The 19,896-nt window shown below is 41.2% G+C and overlaps 1 protein-coding gene across 4 annotated transcripts in view; it reads right to left on the bottom strand.

Annotated features, from left to right (window-relative positions):
* Nucleotides 1–3,955: 3,955 nt before the first annotated feature.
* The window catches only part of rxrbb (retinoid x receptor, beta b), a 36,111-nt gene continuing 20,170 nt past the window's right edge, over nucleotides 3,956–19,896 (bottom strand). For all 4 annotated transcript variants that reach the window (XM_048152280.1, XM_048152277.1, XM_048152278.1 and 1 more), the window contains 6 exons: nucleotides 18,451–18,580; nucleotides 17,465–17,597; nucleotides 17,343–17,384; nucleotides 17,142–17,233; nucleotides 5,637–5,742; nucleotides 3,956–5,250 (listed from right to left, as the gene is read on the bottom strand). In XM_048152280.1, the coding sequence (XP_048008237.1) occupies nucleotides 5,112–5,250; nucleotides 5,637–5,742; nucleotides 17,142–17,233; nucleotides 17,343–17,384; nucleotides 17,465–17,597; nucleotides 18,451–18,580 (642 nt within the window). In that variant the 3' untranslated portion in view covers nucleotides 3,956–5,111. The remainder of the gene's footprint in view (nucleotides 5,251–5,636; nucleotides 5,743–17,141; nucleotides 17,234–17,342; nucleotides 17,385–17,464; nucleotides 17,598–18,450; nucleotides 18,581–19,896) is intronic.

The following is a 19,896-nucleotide window of genomic DNA, read 5'->3' on the forward strand; positions in this document are numbered from 1 at the left end:
AGTCACGTTGTGGGATAGTCGCAATTGCGAGAAGAAAAATTATTCGCAATTGAATGTTAGAGTCACATTGTGAGATATAAAGGCACAGCTGGGAGATGAAAAGTCACGTTTAGAATGTCGCAATTACAAGTATTAAAGTTGCTTTTGTGAGAGATAAAAGTCACAATTACCTAAGGTCACAATTAATTGTACAGGTTTCCATACATTTCACTCATTCAGTCACACAAACTCTCCAAAAACAGAGTTGTTAGACATATCACCACCTTTATTTAGGGTCATGTACAGCAGATGGTTCTTTTGCAGTGTCACGGGGCTCCTCTAAAATGAGCTGTGACAACATCGAAACTGATGGAATCTCATTACAATCATAATTGTATGACAATTTTAGTGCAACAACAGACATGTAACATGCCTAATGCAGTAAAGATGTTGGTTGTACAAGACCATACAAAAACAACCTTGTGTGTTTGTTTGTTAGATATATCTATGGCAAAAGTGAGTTTGCATTTGTCCCCATAACTTTGTCAATAAGGACAGAAAGATGCCATGGAAAAGCAAAAAAGAAAGAAAACAAAAATCTCAACGGTAGGTCAAAAGAAAACGAAATGCAAATCAGCTCAGCTCAGATCACAGAAAGGAAATAAAAGACAAAATCCAAATTCTAGGATTCATGGTAAAATCCAGTGCAAACTATGTCTTTTCTGCAAGTTGTATGCCAACTACAAACTAAAGAAAGTGATAAAAGCAAGAGAATATATATTGATTCCTAGCCTGTCTATGTCTACACAATAGCTACACAATGTCCCTGAACAATAGGGTCTGCACAGTACTAGAAGAAATTAATTGTAGAAATTTCAAGTTGGAAGGTTTTCCAAATACAAACAGCAAGTCCACACCAATGAACTTTCATATTGCTCAGATTTAGTATCTCTATAAAGCTGAAGATAGCTGTACTTTTACCTTTTTGCAGTTGGTAACATTTTATAACAACTTTTATTAATAAATCATTAATAGATATTATATAATGCTTAACGGGCCATTAGTTAATACAGTCAAACCAAAATGTTTTCAGACACCTTGAACATTTCATTCATTATTACGGTTTATTCACTATAGTTGAAAAAAATTGTAATAAAATATGACAAGATCTCAGAGTTAAACTGTGTCAGAAAAAAAATATCTTAATCATGTCAGAAAACACTTGAGCAAAACATGGTCAGGTCAAAAGTGTTTGAATAATTTTTGGCTCCAAATTTTTATCAGTTTTACCGGTAGTATATTTTACCACTGTATGAAGACTATTTAGGTATAATATGTCACAGTTTACTTTATTTTGCTGTCCTCACTTACATAAATGAACTATAGCGTCCTGCACCCACTAGTAAAAATATACCAAAAATGTCTGAAATTTTTTTGTTTTGACTGTATACATATAGCTAGGAATATGAGATGATGTGCTTGTTAATGTTTACTAATGAACTTCTTATTAAACATTAAATAATGATCTGTTAATCATGTAAAGTAAATTGATATGCTTACAAATGTCATTAAAATTATATGATCATGCACTGTAGACTAAAAATCTACAAATGATTTTACCAGATGTTATACAATGATTAAAAGCTTATTTGTTAATGTACTTTGAATGTTAACAAATGTCATTAAACTTCAGTTCATATATTACCCTAATGCCTTTTTTTACATTTACAAATGTACAAATGCAAAAAAATGTGTTTGGTAGCTATGAGTGATCTGTATGTTCAGCAAAAAATTGAACAGTATAAGAATGACTGGTCCCACTTTATATTAGGTATCTTTAACTACTATATATTAAGGTAAAAAAAACAAAACAATAATTGTTAGGTACAATTTACTTACTGTGTTCATGTTCTATTGCAAAACATTTTGCTGCTATTGAGATACAGATAAGGGTAAGATTAGGGACCGGTTTGGTGGTATACCTATAGGTTTAAGGGTGGGTTAAGGGGTCAATTTGATTACTGTAAGGGAACACTGTTCAAACTGTTTGTATTACATTGTTTTGATGAATGAAGAGTGAATAATTAAGTATTTCCTTGATAAATATATTTGTTTTCTCCTGTTGATATAGGCTTTTTTTTGCAAACAAATTGCAATTATGTGTTGTCGTTTTGTCTTTAGCAAACATTTAGCTGAATTTAACTAACCACCCTTTACACAGTATGCCATAAAGGTACTAAATGATTAATAGTAAACATTTTAGGGCTGCCCTCTAAACATTAGTCGTTGAGAAGAGGCTTAGTTGACCAAAATTTTATTAGTCGGTTAGTCGCAGAAAAAAAAAAAACTCCAATAAGTGGCAAAGTCACTCAGTATGTGAGGGACAGATCGTTAAAGGGGGGGTCCTTGTGGTAATTACAGTGTCCATGGACCTCAAATATGGCTTATCATTTAATACATGTAAGTAGTAGCAACTTTACATGGCCGCTCTAACGTTAACCTAGTGCGATTGTGAAAACTAAAGTATAACTTAAAATACATTTTTATATTCATTTTTGGTCATACAGATAAAAGTAATACATCATTCGAAACTGTCTTTTATTTATTATCTTTTATTACTTTTATTTGTGAATGCTCACAGTAACAACAAAACATTGTGCTTTTGTAAAATAAAGAAAACAATGAGGATGCACCTTCTGCAGTCTTTGTCTCTGTGAACTGGAGCGCATTAAAAAAAACGATGCCTCACAGACGAGAAATACATCTATAGAAAGCTTGAAATGTTTACTTTTAAACAAACCAATTTGAAAACAAATTACACTCTGATTATGTAATCCATATGAAGCTTTATGTATGCGCTTGAATGCGAAATATATAACACCTATATATTAAAGGCTCACCCCACCCCCAGTATATATTTAAGTAATTAAATTAATATAAATGTGCGATTAGTCAACCAATTGCTTAAATGAACGACTACTATTTGACTTGAAAAATCTTTAGTTGGAGGCAGCCCTAAAACATTTATAAACATCTGAATAGTTTACTGGAAAAAAACATGAACAAATAATTAATAAATGATTTGTAAAGATGTATAAATAGAAGTCTGCATACACACCACAACAAAGATTAGATGTGTGACCTTTACAGACTGGTTATGATTTAATGAATAATGTGTTTACATAAATAGTGTGTGAAGTGCTTAAAATTAAACTAATTTTTTTCTACATCATTTGTAAATGTAAAAAAGAGTTCATTAGGTCATATATGAAATGAAGCTTAATGACATTTTTTAGTGTTCAAATGTACATTAGCATAAGCATTGTATAACATCTGTTAAAAGCATATGTAGATTTTTAAAAGTGCATGATTATATGAAATGAAAGTTTAATGACATTTGTAAGCATTTTAATTTACATTAAATAATATGTTAATCATTATGTAATGTTTAATTTTGAGTTTGTTAGTAAACGCTAACAGGCACATTATCTCAGCTATTTGAAATAATGCTTAACGGATCATTAGTTAATATATTATCATGTTTGTTAATGATTTATTAATGAAGCTTTTAATCAATGTAACCCATCTATCAAAATCATTTGTAGATTTTTAAAAAGTGCATGATCATATGAATTGAAAGTTTAATGACATTTGTAAGCATATCAATTTGCATTAAATAAATGGTTGGTTAATTATTATGTAATGTTTAATAAGTTCAATAGTAAACATTAACGTACATTATCTCATATTTCTAGTTATATGAATATATATATATATATATATATATATATATATATATATATATATATATATATATATATATATATATATATATATATATAAACTAATATGTTAAACATTATATAATGTTTGTTATGATTTATAAATGAAAGTTATTATAAAGTGTTACCCAAATGTCAATTCTGAAGCACCAAAGTAATATTTTTATTTTTTTTTAAAAATCTGACACTGGTTGAAAAAAAAAAAAAAAAAAAAAGGAATGACATTTTTTTTTTTTGTGTGTAGTGCAGTTTACTTAAGGAATTATCACTCTTATACAGTTACCTGATATGTGATAAAAGAAGAGAGTGTATTATTAACTGACAGTTAACTAGTAAAACCAATGCAGGTTTAAGACAATTTCAGCCTAGGACACTTCAGGCAAAACAAAAAGAGAATGAAAGAAAATCGACCTGCTTCGTACGATAACTGCTGATGACGTGAACAGAGATTCATCTTTTTGTTTGTCCTTTCTGCTGTCAAACGTTAAATAAAAAACATAAATCAAGCATATGTCAGTTAGGCACTCATGACGTGATAATAAAATGAGTGCGTGAGATTAAAAAAAAAAAAAAAAAAAAAAAAAAAAAAGAGTGCTTGTATTTCCCTCACTTCCACTTATGGATTTAGGCTTAACATTGCACAATATCACGTAAATTGCGTTTTGGTTTTTTTTTGTCCGTTTTTTTGTTTTTTGGAGATTAAACATCTAGTCTTTTCTGTTTTGCATCAGTTCAAGCTTCATTGCATATAGATTTCTTTGCCAGATTTCTCACACTAGCAAAGTGAATGTCAATTTAAATCTATAATACCGAATGAATTCATTCATCTATTCGCCCGTTTGACCAGTCCTTACAGGTCGGGGCAAAATAAATTAGCCGTACAGGAAGAAAGCACCCAAACTTAAGAGATGGTGAAGCACACTTACATATGATTAAAGCTTATCATCCACAGTGTTTTAAAAGCCTCAAATGGTTCTATCAAAATGTAAACCCCACTTATCTAAACCAGTCAGGTAACTGGAGCTTCCATACTTAAAAACATTTTGTTTTGAATATATATATATATATATATATATATATATATATATATATATAAGAATTAGCTTAGTTGTTGAAATGTAGCACCAATAATTTTTCATGGCAAGTTTTGGGTCTCTAGACTCTATGGTGCACTTAAGAAATAGTCAAGAGAAAAAAAGAAAAAAAAAAAAGACAAATGAAAAATAAAAATACCCCCAGACCAGAGGCTGACCAATCGCTGTAATTTCCCTGGGAAGAAAAAGTGCAGTCACAGTTATCTCCAGGACCTAGGGCAGAAAAACCCTGTCTCCCAATCTTCCTCTGACGCAGCTAGTGGGGCGATTCCAGCATCTCCATTAGGAAAGTGTCAATGGGGGTGTCTCCAATCAGTTTAAAGAAGAAAAGGTGCTCCAGACACTTAAGGCCAATGGAACGCAACGCAGGAAGCCGGAGGAGGAGCTTGGCAAACCTGTGAGTAAGCAAGTGTGCAGATTTTTTGGGGTGTCTCCCATACTCTCACAACCAGGAGCACGGTAACATGCTCATGGCTTTTATGAATGACAGTGTGAACTACACTTGTGGATTTCACATAGAAAAAGTCAGACAATCATAAAAGAGTTCATTTACATGTAGTAGTTTAAAAGGCACAACACACGTTTAATTCTGAGGGTCAGCGAAAAGGTGGACAAAGACAAAGAAATTGTGCCCAATAGCATCATTTATTTGCATGCACAATATAAATGTGATTTTTTTGTGCCTCAGCACCTGCTTAAACTGGATTGGAGGTGTTTGGAGAATAAAACTCTGCATAGGCTTATGGTGAATTTGCCCCCTATGTCAGTACAGAACACTCACCTCCCCTGCTGATCAGGATACTTCTGCTTGCAATAGGCCTCCAGGGATGCGTACACTTTCTCTCTGAGAAGCTCCACCTCACTGCTGCTAGTCAGACCTTTGGCATCTAAGAAATATTGGGAAAAAAATTATAAACTTTGGGGGTGTTCACCAGTTTTAATGTCAATGAAGTAGTTTACAAGCACAGTGAATTCAGGGTAAATGGCCAAAATCTAGATGTGCCAATCAAGTTTTGCTTAAAGGTGATGTGTAAGATTTGGTATGTTAAAATATATTCTCTTAACCCAGTTTCTTGTTCACTGACTACCAGTGTTGGGAGTAAAGCGTTACAAAAGTAATGCATTACAGAAACATATTACTTTTTGCTGTAACGCAGTAGTGTAAGACATTACCAATCAATTTTCAGTAATATTTTACTCAGTACATGTTCAGTAACGCTTGCGATACAACACACTTTTAGGCCAAAATGTAATTGTTCATATAAAAAAAAAAAAAAAAAAAACGGCGAGACCTTAAAGGATTAGTTCACTTCTGAATGAAAATTTCCTGATAATTTACTCACCCCCATGTCATCCAAGGTGTCCATGTCCTCCTTTCTTTTGATGAAAACATTCCAGGATTATTCTCTTTATAGTGGACTTCAATTGGCCACAAACAGTTGAAGGTCAAAATTAGTTTCAGTGCAGCTTCAAAGGGCTTTAAACGATACCAGAAGAGGAATAAGGGTCTCATCTAGAGATACCATCGGCCATTTTCTTAAAAAAAAAAAAAAAAATGTGTATGCTTTATATAGACACCAATGATCGCATCACAAGTGCTTCCGCCAGACCGCAATTCCGTATTCTTGTTGAATAGGGAAGGTGTAGGACATTAAGCGTAAGCTTTTTGAAGAATACGGAATCGCGATCTGGAGGAAGCACTTGTGATGCGATCATTTGTGTCTATAAGGCATATGCATTTTCATTTTTTTAAGAAAATGACCGATCGTTTCGCTAGATAGGACCCATATTCCTCGTCTAGGATCGTTAAAGCCCCTTGAAGCTGCACTGAAACTAATTTTGACCTTCAACCGTTTGGGGCACACTGAAGTCCACTATAAGGACACGGACATTTTGGATGACATGGGGGTGAGTAAATTATCAGGAATTTTTTATTAGAAAGTGGACTTTAACGAATGAAAAATGCCGCAAGTAAGTTCTATTACCTGTTTGTGGTAAGTCAATAGCCGCGTGTGGTGTCCAAGTTTGTAAATAAAGACTAAATGACAGCTTCTGATATACGTCTTTAGCGATTTATTTCATTCATCTCCCTCTCGCTGGTTTAACTTTGTACAACCCCTGGCAAAAATTATGGAATCACCACACTTAGAGGATGTTCACCCAGATTTTTGTACTTTATAGCAAACAAACAAATCACAGATATGACACAACAAAGATTTTGTTCAATAGCTTAACATTCTGGCTTCAGGAAACAAACCTCAAACAAATCCACTTACATTTTTTTTTTTTTTTTTAATGGCATGTCTTTTTCCAGAGCAAACAGAGGAAAAAAGTATGGAATCACTCAATGTTGAGGAAAAAAATATGGAATCATCAACAAAAAAAAAACAAAAAAACAATTGTTGCTTCTCCTCTGGCTTTTGACAGCCTAAATTCTTTGAGGCATGGACTTCATTAATGAAAAACAATATTCCTCACCAAGCTGGTTTCAACTTTCTTGTCATGGACCAGTGTTTATAATTTCCACCATAAATTTTCTATTGGATTGAGATCTGGACTGTTTGCTGGCCATGTCTTTGAGTTGATATGCCTTTCCTGAAGAAACGCTTTAACACTCTTTGCTCTGTGGCAAGATGCATCATCATCCTGGAAAATTATTTCATCATCACCAAACCTATTTTCTATCGATGGAATGAGAAAAGTGTCCACAATTTCAATGTACACCAGTGTAGGGCTGGGCGATATATCGCATGCGATTCTCACGCGCATTTCGTCAGTAAAGCCGGTTCCCTGATTACCGCTAAATCGCCATCACCTGCTTTCAAACGGAGCGCCATTTAACAGACAGAGCCGTAGTTCACTGATAAGCCACGCAATATCACGTTCATATCGCAGATGAATCGCCTTCGATAATGAACGCGATATTTGCGTGGCTTATCAGTGAACTACGGCTCTGTCTGTTAAATGGCGCTTCGTTTGAAAGCAGGTGATGGCGATTTAGCGGTAATCAGGGAACCGGCTTTACTGACGAAATGCGCGTGAGAATCGCATGCGATATATCGCCCAGCCCTACACCAGTGCATTTACTGCTGAGGTAATGATTGTCATCTCCCTTGGTCCTTTATCTGACATGCACCCCCATATCATAAATGAGTTGAGAAATTTGATTCTTGATCAAGCAGTCATCTTTATATGTTTCATTAGAACGGCACCTGACAAACGTTCCAGCATAATCTCCTTGGCTAATGCAGATTCACGATTCTTCACTGAATAACACTTTCATCCAATCATCCAGAATCCATGATTGCTTCTCTTTAGCCCACTGTAAGCTTGTTTTCTTTTGTTAAAGTGTTAGTACTCATTTTCATTTGGCTTTTCTATGTGTAAGCTCAGTAAGCTCTATATGCAAGTTCAAGCTGTTTTTTAACAGTTCTGTCCCAAAAATTGGCTCCTGATTCTGTCTGTTTTTCTTTTGTTTTGTTGTGTGTTTTCTATTGTAAAGGCATATTGCTTTGAGATTTCTATCTTGACGCTCTGATGCCTTCCTTGGTCTGCCCGTATGTCTTGCTTTATAACCTTCCCATTTAGTTTACACTTGCACCAAATTTTAGACACAGCTGACTGGGAGCTATCAGCTTCTTTGGCCATACTCCGTATTGAAATTCCTTGTTGAAGGAGTTTTATAATCCTTTCCATTGTTTCAACTGAGAACTGTCTTCTTGGGGCCATATTTAATTTCAATTAGCCAAGTCAAACAACCCATTAAGGTGTAAGCACTCCCTTTTAACTACTGACTAATTAGCATTTTTAGACTTGTCCCAGTATTTGTTTAAAATGGAAATTAACAGATGATTCCATATTTTTTTCCTCAACATTGAGCGATTCCATACTTTTTTCCTCTACTTGCTCTGGAAAAAGACATTCCATTAATAATAATAACAAAAGTGGATTTGTTTGAGGTATGTTTCCTGAATCCAGAATGTTAAGCTATTGAACAAAATCTTTTTTGTGTCATATCTGTGATTTGTTTATTTGCTATAAAGTAAAAAATCTAAGTGAACATCCTCTAAGTGTGGTGATTCTTTTCTTTTAAAAAAAATATCTTCTTTTATGTTCCACAACAGATTGGAACAGCATGAGTGTGACTAATTGATGACTATGAACCATCCCTTTAAAAAAATACAATCAATCAATTATTGAACAAAAAGCAACAAAATTAAAGAATTAAAGGGTTAGTTCACCCAAAAATTAAAATGTTATTTATTCCTCACCCTCATGTTCTACACCCGTAAGTCCTTCATTCATCTTTTGAAACACAAATTAAGATATTTTTGATGAAATCCGATATGCTCAGTGAGGTCTCTATTGTAGTGTTGTCACGATACCAAAATTTTGACTTCGATACGATACCTAACTTAAATATCATGATACCGATACTTAATACAACGGCAAAAACCTAAAACAGCAGGAAAAGTAAATAAATAACACATGACAGAACTTCTTTCTTCACCAGTGTGCAGGCTGATAATTCTGGATTTGAGCTTCATTGCAATGAAGTTGTTAGAGTTAATATAATTTTTAATGTTTATTATTTTCATGTTCAATAAAATTGTAAATTATTTGTCGTTATGCTTTTTTTAATATTATTTATATATATATATATATATATATATATATATATATATATATATATATATATATATATATATATATATATATATATATATATATGTGTGTATGTGTTTTTGACAGTAAGATTACTGTAAAAATTAGATTACTGTAAATACTTAAAAGCAATGTTATTAAAGCATAAATTGGTTTAATATAACTGTATATACCCTTCACATATTTATGTATTTTTAAATTAATTTAACTAGTTCCCATTCAGTCGGTCACGTTCGATGTACGTCGGACAGACCGACGAATAGGAATAGGAATCTCGCCAGAGAGGCCAATCTACTTCGAGTGTAACTAAAACGAGCCAATGCACATTGGCATGCAATCATATGCATCAGCTGCTCGCCTCGCAGCGCGGGTATATAATGAGCAGCAGGTGCGTTGCATCTTCAGCTTTTCGCTTCGGAGCCGAACGGTGTTTGTTCCTGTTCTCTGCAAGCGAGTGTCTGCTAGAAGACGAGTCAAGCTTTTTGGTTGAACTTCTCTTTTTTTCCGAGTGCAGGCGAACAGCACAGCAGCGGGGTTGAAGTCCTCTCTTTTTCTGTTTTTGTTTCGTTTGCCGTTTTTGAGCAAATAGCTGTTTTGACAGCGTCGGAAGGCTGTTCTCACGGCCGGTACGGTGCGCTTTTGAGCGCTGAAAAGCCGTTTTTACGGCTGGTAAGAGTGAGCGCCTTCAAAGAGAGAGAGAGAGCGCACGACAGGCTGCACACAATCCCTGTCTGTGTTGCGGCGGCCGTTCCCCTGCGTGCTTCAGCACTTTTAAAAGAGTAAAGTCCCTGAAAGAGCTTACACAAGTAGATTCGCGTCTTTTTAAAGATGACATCCTACTTGTGTTTCTGGATGCGGTCGTTCCTGTCCTCACTGACGGCCACGATCACTGTTTCACATGTCTGGGCGCGTGTTGAAATGATGTTCGTGGGTGTTTCATGTTTTCATATGAGAACATGATCACGTCGACACGCCGGTCGTGACTCTTCTTTCTCCGGGAAGCTTGAGTCCCCTCTGTTGTTGGCCAGCTGCCGCTTGTGTGTAAAAGCACAGCCGCGGGTCTGCCCGACACTCTGGGAAGACCGTGGAGATCAGCGAGAGCAAACCTCTCGCTCCTCTGCGTGTCGTGTGCCGTCGAGCTGCAGCGCGGGTTGTCACGGCAACCCAGCGCTCGCTCTGCGCTCTAGATGCGCGGTTCCCTTGCATAATCTCCATTGTAGCGCCCTCTCTGGTGCACCAGAAGAGGTCTACTTTGCTGATATGGCTTGGGTGACATGAGGTTGAGGGGTTCCTTCGGGGAACCAACCCCCTAGGGCCCCTCCCTCTCTAGCGCATTGCAAGCTGTGCAGTTTCTGGATTGGATTGCTGGTCCTACTCATAGGGGAACCTAGCATTTCATTCAGAGCTCCAGCTGAGGGACAGACGTCGATTGCAGCATCGGAGAGAGTGCTGTTATGCTCTGGAAATGAGGGTGACGCTGCCCACTGTAATGGTGTGTGCTTATGCTGACTCAGATTCGGAGTTTACAGCCATGCTTTCCTGGGTCTTCCAGATGTGCATGGAAAACTTGGCAGTATGGGGGTATGTTGGTGCCATAAATATGGAATGCCAAGAGTGCCAAAATCTGCATAAGTTTTTCCTCTCTCACTACCCTCTTGGTTGGGGTGGCTGTACACAGACCACACCCACCCTGCATGTGAGGCCAAGGCACTCTTTTTGCATGAGGGTAGTTCTGTGCTGGGGTTGAGCTGCGCTTGTTGACTAACCGTGATCAAAGTCACGGCGCAGGCCCTCAGCCAGACGATGTCCACCTCAGTGGTCCAGAAGTGCCCCCTGGCTTACCTTGTGAGGTGCGAGAGGTTGTCAAGCTAAATGCTTTCTCAATGCTCCCATCTTACGAGGTGGCCTTTTCGGTGACACTGTCGAGGACTGAGCCCAGCGGTTCTCCTCAGTTAGTAGCGGATCGGGGAGCTTCCCATGACAAACCATTGAGTTCTTCTTGGGCCGCCCCTCGGTCTGCTCGTCGCCAAGGGTGTCGTCCCCTGCAAGAAACTCTGGCCCAGCAGGCTCTGCTGTGTCCATTGCGGGGAGATGACGCCTCCCGTCTCTGCAGCTGTTAAGTGGTTGGTGAGAATCACCCCTGAGACGGGCGACCCAGAAATGGGTGGGGCTGCTCTTCCACCCCTGGAGGAGGGCCGGGTGGTAAATCCTTTTATTGGGTTTGTTTCTGTTCCGCCACTGACCCAAGAGGCAGTGGTACCCAAAATTAAAAGAGCAGTTCCTCCATTTCCAGGTCTGAAGAGGGTTTGGAGAGCAGTGGGAGGAGAAAAACCTCACCACTCTCATCCCCCTCTTCTGTCGCCAGCGGACAGCAGCGAGCAGCGGGCAGCCAAAGCCTCGACTGCTCCCTCTGTCCATCCGTGGAACCAGGTAAGTGTTGCCTAGCACACTGTGACGCCGCTTCGGGCCGCCTCACAAAGAGAGCCCCCGAGCCGCGTCCCTGTGTTCCACCTCGCTGCCCTGCTGCGGGTACGCCGGTGGTCTCTTTGGTCCCGCTTGTACGGTCTCTGCGAGCCCGGTTAGCGCTCCCCAGTCCGTCTCGCTGGCTCATTCGGACCATCAGGCTCGGCTATGCGATTCAGTTCGCCCGGCATCCCCCCCAAGTTCAGGGACGTCCTCTTCACTACAGTGAAAGATGTCGTTGCCCCTGTCTTGCGTGCGGAGATCGCAGTCCTACTGGCAGAGGACGCGATGGAGCCGGCCCCTCCAGCCGATATGAGGTCAGGGTTCTACAGTCCCTACTTCATTGTACCCAAAAAGAGCAGTGGGTTATGACCGATCTTGGACCTGCGAGTTTTGAATCGGAGCCTGTACAAGCTACCGTTCAAAATGCTGACGCAGAAGCGCATTTTTGAGTGCATCCGTCCCCGAGATTGGTTTGCAGCGATCGACCTGAAGGACGCGTACTTCCATGTCTCATTTCTTCCGCAACACAGGCCATTCCTGCGCTTTGCGTTCGAAGGTCGAGCATATCAGTACAGAGTCCTACCCTTCGGGCTGGCCCTGTCTCCCCGCGTCTTTACGAAAGTCGTAGGGGGAGCCCTTGTTCCCATGAGAGAACAGGGTGTTCGCATTCTCAACTACCTCGACTGGCTCATTCTAGCACAGTCCCGGGGTTAGTTGTGCGAACACAAGGATTTGGTGCTCAGACACCTCAGCCAGTTGGGTCTTCAGGTCAACTGGGAAAAGAGCAAACTCTCCCGTGCAGAGGATCTCTTTTCTCGGTATGGAGCTGGATTCGGTCGAACAGATAGCACGCCTCACAGAGGAACGTGCTCAGTCGGTGTTGAACTGCCTGAATACGTTCAATGGCAGGACAGCGGTCCCACTGAAATTCTTTCAGAGGCTCCTGGGGCATATGGCGGCCGCGGCGGCAGTAACCCAGCTTGGTCTGCTTCATATGAGACTGCTTCAACACTGGCTTCACGGCCGAGTCCCGAGATGGGCGTGGCAACGCGGCACGTTCCGGGTGCTAATCACTCAGGAGTGCCGCCAAGCCTTCAGTCCGTGGTCGGACCCTTTGTTCTCCGGGCAGGAGTGCCCCTAGAACAAGTGTCCCGGCATGCTGTGGTATTCACAGATGCTCCTGCCACCGGCTGGGGTGCCACGTACAACGGGCATGCAGTGTCAGGGGTTTGGACGGGACCCCATCTGCATTGGCACATCAATTGCCTTGAGTTGCTAGCAGTACGTCTTGCTCTGAGCCGCCTCAAAGGGCCGCTACGGGGCAAGCATGTACTGGTCCGTACGGACAACACTGCGACCGTTGCGTACATCAACCATCAAGGTGGTCTACGCTCCCGTCGCATGTCGCAACTCGCCCGCCATCTCCTCCTCTGGAGTCAGAAGCGTCTGAGGTCGCTTCATGCCATTCTTGTCCCTGGTGTGCTCAGCCATGTGGCCGACGAGCTATCACGAGCTGAGCTGCCAGGAGAGTGGCGACTCCACCCCCAGGTGGTCCAGCTGATCTGGAGAGAGTTTGGAGAGGCTCAGGTAGACCTGTTTGCCTCACCGGAAACCTCCCACTGCCAGTTGTTTTACCCCCTGTCCGAGGGAACACTCGGGACAGACGCACTGGCACTCAGCTGGCCCCGGGGCCTTCGCAAATATGCGTTTCCCCCAGTGAGCCTACTTGCACAGACCCTGTGCAAAGTCAGGGAGGACGAGGAGCAGGTCCTCTTAGTTGCGCCCTATTGGCCCGACCAGACCTGGTTCCCAGAACTTTCACTCCTTGCGACAGCCCTCCCTGGCCCATTCCTCTGAGGAAGGACCTTCTTAGAGACGGGGCACTCTTTGGCACCCGCATCCAGACCTCTGGAAACTCCATGTCTGGTCCCTGGACGGGACGCGGAGGTTCTAGGTGACTTACCCCCTGAGGTACTTAACACCATCACTTCGGCACTTGCACTGTCTACGAGACGTGCTTACGCCTCGAAGTGGAACCTGTTCGTCGAGTGGTGCTCTTCTCGCCGAGAAGACCCCCGAGGATGCTCGATCGGAGTCGTGCTTTCCTTCTTGCAGCAAGGGTTGGAGCGTAGGCTGTCCCCCTCCACCCTCAAAGTCCATACTGCTGCTATCTCCGCTTACCACGACCACATAGATGGCAAATCTGTTGGTCAGCACGACCTGGTCGTCAGGTTCCTTAGGGGGGCGAGACGGTTAAATCCTCCTCGTCCCCCTCCATACCCTCTTGGGACCTCACTCTGGTGCTAAGAGCACTTCAGATTGCTCCCTTTGAGCCTTTGCAATCGGCAGACTTAAAGATTCTGTCTATGAAGACTTTGCTGCTGGTTGCATTGGCCTCCATCAAGAGGGTAGGGGACCTGCAGTCATTTTCGGTCGACGTATCGCGCCTGGAGTTCGGGCCGGGTGATAGCCACGTGGTACTAAGACCCTGGCCTGGCTATGTGCCCAAGGTTCCTACCATTCCCTTCAGGGACCAGGTGGTGAGCCTGCAAGCGCTGCCCTCGGAGGAGGCAGACCCAGCCCTGGCTTTGCTCTGTCCAGTTTGCGCTTTGCGACAGTACATAGACAGAACCAAAGCCTCAGGACCTCAGACCAGCTCTTTGTCTGTTATGGAGGCCAGCAGAAGGGAAAGGCTGTCTCCAAGCAGAGGATGGCCCACTGGATAGTGGATGCCATCGCCCTGGCTTACCAAGCTCAGGGCGTGCCCTGCCCGCTCAGGTTGCATGCTCACTCCACGAGAGGTGTCGCATCCTCCTGGGCGCTGGCTCGTGGCGCCTCACTGACAGACATTTGTAGAGCTGCGGGCTGGGCGACACCTACACGTTCGCTAGATACTATAGCCTTCGTGTCCAGCCGGTCTCCTCCCGTGTTCTCGCCACAGGTCAGAGGCACGGAGAGGCCCCGGCTTAGTGTCGGCTTGCTGCGCTACATGCGCTTCTTTTCTCCAGAGAGTCCCTACAAGGCAGACCCTGTCGAGTCCTCCGATATCCCTTCGGCAGCCGACGTGGCGGAGCGTCTGGCGCCAGGCCTATACTCCGTTGTATCCTTGAGAACCGGGTTTAGGCTGGGTTCCATATGTGTGACCCTACGGGGATCCCATATGGTTGGTTCCACGGTTGCTCCTAAACGAAAACCGTGTCTTTCCCTCTGGGAGAACCTACCCTTCATCGGGTTGGAGTCACCCCAGCTCTTCCATATGTAGCACAGCCCTACAGGGTTAGTCCATATGTACTTCTCCACATAACTCCTTCGGGGAAGGATGTGGCTTCCGCAGCGTTCCTTTCCCAGCGAAAGGGTACGCTTTCCCAGCGTTATCCAAAAGTCTCACTGAATGGGTTTTGGGGAACAGCAGTGATCGACTCTCTCTGTGTTAGCCCTGTCCCACCATCCTCAGGCAAGGGGGTTCAGGTGGCTTACTACAGAGCGCTGGAAGGGGGCAGCTCCTGTGGCGCTTTGGTAGGGATTCCTATTCGTCGGTCTGTCCGACGTACGTCGAACGTGACCGACTGAATGGGAACGTCTCGGTTACAAAGGTAACCCTCGTTCCCTGAAGGAGGGAACGGAGACGTACGTCCCGTCGCCACAGTCGCTGTACCCCGCTGATGCTGCTGCCTATCCGGTTCGGCTCCTCAGCGAAAACCTGAAGATGCAACGCACCTGCTGCTCATTATATACCCGCGCTGCGAGGCGAGCAGCTGATGCATATGATTGCATGCCAATGTGCATTGGCTCGTTTTAGTTACACTCGAAGTAGATTGGCCTCTCTGGCGAGATTCCTATTCCTATTCGTCGGTCTGTCCGACGTACGTCTCCGTTCCCTCCTTCAGGGAACGAGGGTTACCTTTGTAACCGAGACGATATCACTTATTAAACTTAGACTCAATAATACCTCTTTTCGGAGGTCTGCTTGCACGAGTAAAATAAATAAATAACACTCATTTAATGTATCATTTAATGTATCACATTCACTAACCTGTCGCTCTTTAAATTCTTTGTACAAATCGGGATGTTTGTCGGCAAGATGCTTTTGACTCCCTTCGCTTGCGTTATTTTGTAACATCTTTTGCAGACGGGCTTTGTGGTGTCTGTAGGCTTGCTCTGACAGTCGGCAATGTAAGCAGAATAATGCCATATTTCGCTTTGTGCATCTGCTTTCTCAACAATTTGTGGACGGTCTGTAAGAGCACCAGTATTTGCAACCATACCTCTCGTTTCATCACCATAAAAGCCGTTGCGCAGTTGAGAGGAATAAACGCGCACTCAATGTGATGCAGCGCGCTGCACACACACTGCCCCTGCTGTCGCACATTAGGAAATACAGCTGGCACTCAAAGTACCGGTACTTATAAAATGAAGAACCGGACCATTTTTAAAAGCAGGGTATCGCGATACCTTTCTAGTACCGGTATATTGTGCAACACTACTCTATTGCCAGCAATGTCACCGAACCTCTCAAGATCCAGAAAGGTACTCAAAACATATTTAAAACAGTTCATGCGAGTACAGTGGTTCTACCTTAATATTATAAAGTGACGAGAATATTTTGAGCGTCCAAAAAAAAACAAAATAACGACTTTATCAATATCTAGTGGTGGCCGATTTCAAAACACTGCTTCGAAGCTTTACGAATCTTTTGTTTCAAATCAGTGATTCGCATATCAAACTGCTGAAATCACGTGACGTTTGTTCTCCAAACAACTGATTCGAAACAGTGTTTTGAAATCGGCCATCACTAGATATTGTTGAAAAGGCGATATTTTGTTGTCTTTTTGCATAATTTTGCACAAAAACCACCGTACTCACATGAACTGTTTTAAATATGTTTTGAGTACCTTTCTGGATCTTGAGAATTTAGGTGACATTGCCGGCAATAGAGGCCTCACTGAGCCATCGGATTTCATCAAAAATATCTTAATTTGTGTTCTGAAGATGAACAAAGGTCTTACGGTGTAGAACGACATGAGGGTGAGTAATAAATGACATAATTTTATTTTTGGGTATATTAACCCTTTAAAATAATTCAGAAATATATCATCCATTTACCTGTTACTGACATTTTGACTTTTAAATAATTTCTACAAAACAAAATGCATACCTGGGTTAAACAGAACTATGGCACGCAGACAGCCAAGTTCAGTTTTGTCCATTTGCATATCACGCATCTTACAGACTAACTCAGTCAGCACCCTGCAGATGTGTAAAAAATGAGAATAACAGCCATAAAATGAGGTCTAAATCCCCCGAAAGCAGAAGTACACAGACATTTAGGTGAAGTGAAGCAGATGTTAGGCATTACCTGTCGAATAATGCTCCCACCTCTGCACTGTGTGCACTCTCCCTGTACAGACATTATGAACATGTTAAGCCTCTAAAACTATTACGTTATTAAACAGATGTAAACAAAATGTTCAGTGTGACCTGTCAAAAAAGGCCTCCACTCCCAAGTTGTGAGTGCTGTCTCTGGGCACATGTAGACCTGTGGCCAACAGAATCTCATCCTTCACGCTGATGGAGCGATGAGAGAAGGCAGCGATCAAGAGCTCATTCCATCCTGTTATAAAAATATCACATATATTAAAGGGTTAGTTCACCCAAAAATGAAATTTCTGTCATTAAGAACTCACCCTCATGTCGTCCCAAACCCATAAGACCTTCATTTGTCTTCGGAACACAAATTAAGATATTTTTGCCAAAATCCGAGGGTATCTGATCCACACATATGCATCAACAACATTGCACCTATGGGTCCAGAAAGGTACTAAAGATATCGTTAAAACCGACGACGTGACTGCAGTGGTTAAACCTTAATATTATGAAGTGACGGGAATACTTTTTGTGCGCAAAAAAACAAAAATAACTACTTTTTTCAACAAATTCGTCTGTCCCCTGTCTTACTGCTATGCTATTATCGTTGCAGAGCTTTAGTGTTTATGTCTGAATGTGGGATTTCATCAAAAATATCTTAATTTGTGTTCCGGAGACAAATGAAAATCTTACGGGTTTGGGACGACATGAGGGCGAGTACTTAATGACAGAAATTTCATTTTGGGTGAACTAACCCTTAAAAACACTTTTCATGTACATTTATACATTTTTATGCCCTTAATATAATTCATCCAAGCACTCTCTTTTTTCATGCACTCTCTTTTTTTGGTCAGTGCATTGCATTTGGTTGTTTTTAGTGTCTTGTGTCTTGAGCCTTGCTTTTTAAGACACTGTGTCAAATATATACGTAACTATTAAATCCTTGTTTCTATTCCCTTTAGCTATACTCCATCTATCTGTCCTGTGTAAACGTCCTCTATTTCTCTTCAGAATGCTGAGTACTTACATATATATATATAAGAATATTTAAGATATTAGCTGTAACTCAAAATGAGTGTGAGAATGTCTGACGCTCGTACCAGCCCTGAGCAGAATGACTTGGTCATCCAGGGGCAGCTCAGAGAAGTGAGGGATTCTCTTGGCCCACTCCACCAGAGTGAAGAGCTGTTTGTCTGCAGCCTGGCAGATGTTAGTGACTGGATCATTGGACTGGAGAACAGAGAAGTCACAGAGTCAGTGGTAGAGAGAGTTAGAGCAAATGCCTCTGGCACTTCTGGACAACATTAAGAGAATTTGTGAACTGATAAATGTCTGAAAGCTTAATTCTTGTCAATCTGTCTGTGGGGATATTCAACTCCAAACACAGAACATTTTAGGAGTAAGATATTAATCACTAAACCAGCTCTGGAAATACCAGCATTTAAACAGCTTTAAATAAGGGCTTTTTCACCCAGCAGGAAACTGATTTTGCCAAGCAACAGCTGACAAACAATCAATGCTTGGCATAACTTTGCAAATGAATTGCTTGCTGAAAGTAAACCACGTTTGCAAGACTTTACAAAAAATCTGGTTATTCCCCAGTAGTGACGTCAAAATGCAGTGGTGGACACAAGTACACAAATCAAGTACTTGACTAAAAGTAGAGATAAAATATTACTCCAATATATTTAAGCAAGCACTCATTTTCCATTTACTTGAGTAAAAGTGCAAAAGTACTTGATTTTTAATGCACTTAATTAAAAATATGCTAAAATATGCTTAACTAAATATGTGTAGCTAAATATGTGGCTACAAATACAATACAATGTAGAGACATCACATGGGGCAAAATATGTTAACATTTTAAGATGAACATTATGCCAGCTTGCAAGTTTTATATCATTTGAAACTGCTACAGCAGCAGAGAAGATGCATGGATATTAATTTGCGTCATTTTACCTAAAATCGCCGCACAGACGGTGAAACAAATTCAGACAAGCATTTCAATGGCCTTAACAACTCGCCCTTTTACAGCAAATTTACTTCACAAATAACTGACAGTCATGACCTAAATATTACATTTACAATAATCAGTACTGGCATAATAATCAATATTCGGCATTAGTAACTTGCTTTTTGCAGCATCAGTCGCGCACATATTCAAGCTCTGATGATATCCCGGTTCTTGGCGTATTTTAACCAGATCATTGAATCAGTGAGTTGTTGACTCAAGAACTGATGCAATCGAAATAGTCTGATTCACAAAGGAATCATTCAGTGTGATTTGTGAACCAATTCACTAGGAATTCATTGGAATGAATCAACTCGTTCATGAATCGGACATTGTTATCACATCTCGGAGGGGGTGGCCGGTGATTTCTTGAATTTGAAATAACCAGGAACGCTATGTTTTCATAGAATGTAATGGAGTAAAAACTATGATATCATTCTTTGGAATGTTGTGGATGCATGAGATGAGAAGACATTTTTATTATTTTTTGGGGTTCGGAAAGAGTTGGGATGTATAATATAATTCCAACCACCTT

Source organism: Megalobrama amblycephala, linkage group LG13 (genome assembly GCF_018812025.1).
Source record: "Megalobrama amblycephala isolate DHTTF-2021 linkage group LG13, ASM1881202v1, whole genome shotgun sequence".
In the NCBI taxonomy this organism is placed as follows: Eukaryota; Metazoa; Chordata; class Actinopteri; order Cypriniformes; family Xenocyprididae; genus Megalobrama; species Megalobrama amblycephala.